We start from the raw sequence: 5,065 nt of genomic DNA on the forward strand, positions 1-5,065 counted from the left end.
TGTGTCAGCAGCTCCCTCCCAATTACGAGGACAAACTTGCTTCGTTCCACACATTCACACAAACAAAGATAGCGGAGAATTCCATTAGCCCAGATGAAATAATAAATATGGACAAAAACCCTCTGACATTTGATTTGCCTCTCACTCGGACTGTAAATAAAAGGTGACTGCATTATTCTATTTAAAGCCTAGTGGGCTGCAGTATTTCTCCTCGTAATTACACAAATGCGCATCGAGATCTCTCTTTGTCTGGCCTCTTATGTGTTTCAGCGTAATTTCGTTGTGCAAATGCATTTATCATGCTCATAAAAATATGGAGATTATTTTAACCTTAAGAAATGTTGCGTTTTTTTCCTGCGGGGGTTCAGCAGGGGACCGCATCCGCGGCCTCACCCGGAGGCGGCTCCAGGCGGCAGGGACGCAGAAGCAAACCCCCGCCTACTCATTGGCCAGCGGTTTATAGTACGGTGCGGCGCATATAATTACAAAATTGATTTTTCTTCATAAATCTGAGCATGCGGCTCTTAATCAGGTGCGGTCTGTAGCCCGGAATTTACGGTACATAAATAAAAGGTAAGTGGCTCGCATAATGGATGGATTTGTATATTTTAATCTGAATCATATTGAATAACGGAATCTGAATTGTACAGTTTGAATTTGTAACATTTTTTTTTCTCTTAAAGTCTATATGATCCTCACTGAAAATTAAATTCTGTATATTTTCACATTAGTCTTAAAATCACAAAATCACTTATTTTCATTTTAACGTCAATTTCCTTTTTTAAAAATTATTCAGGTAATAATTCTTAAGTTAATGTTATGGTCAAGTATGAAGAGATGGGTTTTTCTTACAGTGTCCGATTCGTATCGCAGCAAACTGAATCAAAATGACTTTCATCGTATTTCAGTGCGGCAGCTGGGATCGGCTCCAGCACGCCCGTGACCCTTGTGAGGATGAGCGGATTAGAAAATGGATGGATTTCAGTGCTTGCCATACCAACTAACTACCATGTTCTTTAAACAAATATGGAAATGATAGTCAAATATAAATAAAATGCAGTTTCAAAATTATATGGCGGCCATAAAGCCAGCTATGGGGGAACCCCAGAAAGGGTTCCTTTTTATCCTGTCTGAAATCCCTGGCAGCACCTCTGACTTTACAGTCGCCTGCATTTCTGCTAAACTCATATGCACCCTGGAACTGTGATGCAGCAGGTGGGCAATGTGAACAAAAAATGAGGTGGGCGGTTGCCGGATTACCCGACTAATCGATGGATAAGTCGATAGGAAAATCCATTCTGAAAAGATTTGTTGCTGACAGCCCTACTCCTTATGTTAAATGTTGAAATGTGCGGTACATTTTGTCCATGCACAGTACTGTGGTTGGCCTTTCATACTGAGTGCTGTCCGTCTCCTTTATCAGCACTGAGGAAGATCAAGCTCTCGCCTAAGCTGTCACGCTCTTATTGTTGAACTTCTTTGCATCATCTTGTTGAAACAGCCCTGCGTTTTGCCACTTCTCTTACCTCTTTACCCCCAGGGCGATCAAAGCATTCCAGGAAGTGTTGTACATTGATCCAGGATTTTCCCGAGCCAAGGAGATCCACCTTCGCCTGGGTCTCATGTTCAAGGTCAACACAGACTACGAGTCAAGCCTAAAGGTAGACCCACCCCCAAATTTGCAAAGTCACTGTGAACAAGTGAAGGCAGCTGAAGTGCCTTTCCTAATTTCTGTTCTCTTGCAGCATTTTCAGCTAGCTTTGATTGACTCCAATCCCTGCACTTTGTCCAAAGCTGAAAGTAAGTTCAGCCCTCATTATCTCTTTACTTGAAATGTTGAAAGTGACTATCTATCTCAGATCATCTTAAGGTGTTATGGCCAATAAATACTGGACAGAGGATAGCACTTTGACCTAAAAAAAAGCCCAATATATACTGCATATCATTAGAATTCCTGCGCGCGCACACACACACACACACACACACACACACACACACACACACACGCACTGCAGAATCGTGTTCTTTAACCTGGGTTGAATATTTGTAGACATACTGAAGCCTCCTCATTTCCCCTACCTGCTATGTGCTACCTTAGAGAGAGCCTTATCCATTTTTGCCCAGCCTCTGACTGTGTGCGTGTGCGTGCGCGTGCGCGCGCTCGCGCGTGTGCGAGAGACCTCTTCTCACATGCACACACGACTAAGGGCAGTCCCCATCCTTTTTCCTCACCCGCTCGCTCTCTCTCTATCCCTCGCTCTATCTGCTGAGAGTCACACAGGCAGTTCAGATTAGACACTGCGGCGTTCGGCACACAAGAAGGCGCTGCCGGCTTGGCTGCCGCCCTTCTTCTCAGATTATGGCCAGTCGACCTTGGGCTTCCATTTATTCACCTTGCCACACAACTTTGCTGAGAATGTTAAGACGAGGATGTGGAGGACTTCTTAAATGCTGTTGAGTGTTGAACCTAACTTTATTTTCTTTCCTCTTGCAGTTCAGTTCCACATTGCTCATTTATATGAGATTCAGGTAAGTGTTTTTCTTCCACGCTTGTCCTCTCCAAAGGACATAATCATTGTTTTGTTGGTATTATTTTCAATTCAAGTGAAGAGCTGCAACATTTTTTATATATAAATTTGTCATATATTTTTTAATGGTAACCCAGTTAAGTCACAGAAAGCCTTATTTTCGATTCTTTCAGCCAAGTGCTGACAAATGAAATGGGGTAAGAGGGTGCATGAGTGGGTGGCAAATGCGGGAGAGGATAGGAAATTATTCAGAGCCGATCGACAGGGTTGCCACGGAAACGAGTCCATCTCCCCCTCTTTTATATGCTGATGGTGTCTCTCTGTCGAGAGGTAATATCACTTTCACTGGCTCTTGAGAAGTGTCAACAATACACCTTGTGCTATGTCAGAACAAGAGCATGCTATGAAAATGTCAGTTTTATGGTGCGTTTTAGTGGCGTCCAGGGGGTGAGCATATGGTGAAAGGGGTGTCTAGGTTACTCTTTTTTTCCTCAATACTTCTGCCCTGCTCCTCCCATCCAGAAGAGATATCGGGCTGCCAAGGAGGCCTATGAAAGCCTCCTGCAGACAGAGGATCTTCCTGCACAGGTGAAAGCCACTACCCTGCAACAGCTTGGTAAGATGCCACGCAACATGCACCATTACACTCTGAGGTATATTGTGACTGACTCCCTCTGGGTGCTTTTGTCACTCCAGGCTGGATGCACCACACAGTGGAGCAGCTCGGGGACAAAGCCAGTAGGGACAGCTATGCTATCCAATGTCTGCAGAAATCTCTGGAGGCAGATCCCAACTCTGGACAGTCATGGTACTTCCTGGGCAGGTAGGCGCGACACCCTTATGTTACACCTGATGTCGTAAACTCATTCTGAAACAAATGCATGTTTCCCAGTTGTTTTATTACCTCCACCAAGAAGGTTAGGTTTTTTTATGGCTTTGATTTTTCATTTGTTTACTGGATTGGATGGCCTGTTTTTTTTGTGGGGTGAGCTGGAATTTTATTTTCCGCTGAATGTTTTTTTTGGGGGTTGGGGGCGTTGGGCAGGGTTCGTCTAAGAATTTCATAATATGTTGAAAAATGACATTTAATATTTGATCTGAACACGTGTGCGAGATGGTGGATGTCTGAGGCTTGGTGGAACGCTGCACTCTCTAAATCCTGTTGGTTACCTGCACAACCCTGAAAGCTGGTCTCTCCTGCAGGTGCTACTCTAGTATTGGAAAGGTCCAGGATGCCTTCATCTCCTATCGGCAATCCATCGATAAATCTGAGGCCAGCGCAGATACCTGGTGCTCTATAGGGTAAACGCTCATTTCTTTGAAGTACGTGTTTGTTGAGGGAGGATTTGGTTTGTCAATTGTCACATCATTTCAACACAAACCATGAGTCCATTTTTGTTCCCCTCAACTTTTAAGGATAGATGACAAGTAACACTACAAGTTTCCATTAAATTTATAAAAAAAAAAAGAAAAAAAAAGATAATTATCAATTAGTGTGATCAATCTCCAGACAGGTGTAAATATAACTGTATTGCACCAAAAGAAGATATCATCAGTCAAACAGGTAATAGTGTGATGGACTGGGGTTGCGTTGTTCCTTCAATACCTGGACGACTTGCTGTAATTGATGGAACAATGATTCCACTCTTCACCAGAAAATCCCGAGGGAGAATATTCAGCCATCAGTTTGTGACTTAAAGCTGAAGCGCACTTTGGTTCTTTAGCAGGACAGCAATCCAAAATAAATCAGCAAATCAACTTCTGCTGAATAGTTTAAAAAAGTGAAGGTTTTGGAGTACAGACTTGAAGCTGCTTGAAATCTGTGGCATGAACTAGGCTGTTCATGCTCAAAAACCCTCCAGTGTTGCTGAATTGAAACAACTCTGCAGGGAATAATGGGACAAAAATTATTCTGATGTGAAAGATTCATCGCCAGTGAGAGAAAATGCTTGATTGCACTTGTTGCTGTTGAGGTTGGCGTTTTTTCCCCTAATAAATAATTACAATTTAAACACGGAATTTACTATTTACTTCAGTTATCTTTGTTTGATGATCTTAAACATTTAAGTGGGAAAAACGATTTAAAACAACCCGAGAAGAGGTCAAATACTTTTTCACTGCACTGTATATATTGTGAGGTTTCTGTGCAAAATAATGCCTTACAATTGAGAATCGCTGCATTATGCAGAGATGAAAGTCCTCCGGATTTTCCCGGAATTCCGGGTTTTTCAAATTTTTATGAAAATTTCTCCGGAGAATTGAGGAAAATTTGCATAATCCGGATATTAGTTGACAACATTGAACGAAGACGCGTTTGAGTTCGTTGTATTGCTTTCACGAGCGTAGCCATATTGAGGCACTAGCACTAGTAACAGTAAAGAGATTTTTGTTTGTGTAATAACGACAGAAGGCATGATGGCGTTTGACTAATGGTTTAGTAGAACGAATGGCAACTCGCAACAACAGTAGCAAGCGTCATTTTGCCTCTTGAGTTATACCATCTCAACTAGAACGTGGGGGATAGTCCCCAAACAATT

The 5,065-nt window shown here is 42.5% G+C and overlaps 1 protein-coding gene across 4 annotated transcripts in view; it reads left to right on the top strand.

Moving 5' to 3' along the window:
* LOC109520893 (lysine-specific demethylase 6A-like) overlaps positions 1-5,065 on the top strand; it is a 50,133-nt gene that overhangs the window by 24,717 nt on the left and 20,351 nt on the right. For all 4 annotated transcript variants that reach the window (XM_019878453.1, XM_019878456.1, XM_019878455.1 and 1 more), the window contains exons 6-11: positions 1,541-1,661; positions 1,746-1,800; positions 2,495-2,529; positions 3,051-3,144; positions 3,225-3,351; positions 3,732-3,830. In XM_019878453.1, coding sequence (XP_019734012.1) covers positions 1,541-1,661; positions 1,746-1,800; positions 2,495-2,529; positions 3,051-3,144; positions 3,225-3,351; positions 3,732-3,830 — 531 coding nt within the window. The remainder of the gene's footprint in view (positions 1-1,540; positions 1,662-1,745; positions 1,801-2,494; positions 2,530-3,050; positions 3,145-3,224; positions 3,352-3,731; positions 3,831-5,065) is intronic.

The sequence above is a fragment of the Hippocampus comes genome, unplaced genomic scaffold, assembly GCF_001891065.2.
Source record: "Hippocampus comes isolate QL1 unplaced genomic scaffold, H_comes_QL1_v1.1 scaffold345, whole genome shotgun sequence".
Taxonomy (NCBI): Eukaryota; Metazoa; Chordata; class Actinopteri; order Syngnathiformes; family Syngnathidae; genus Hippocampus; species Hippocampus comes.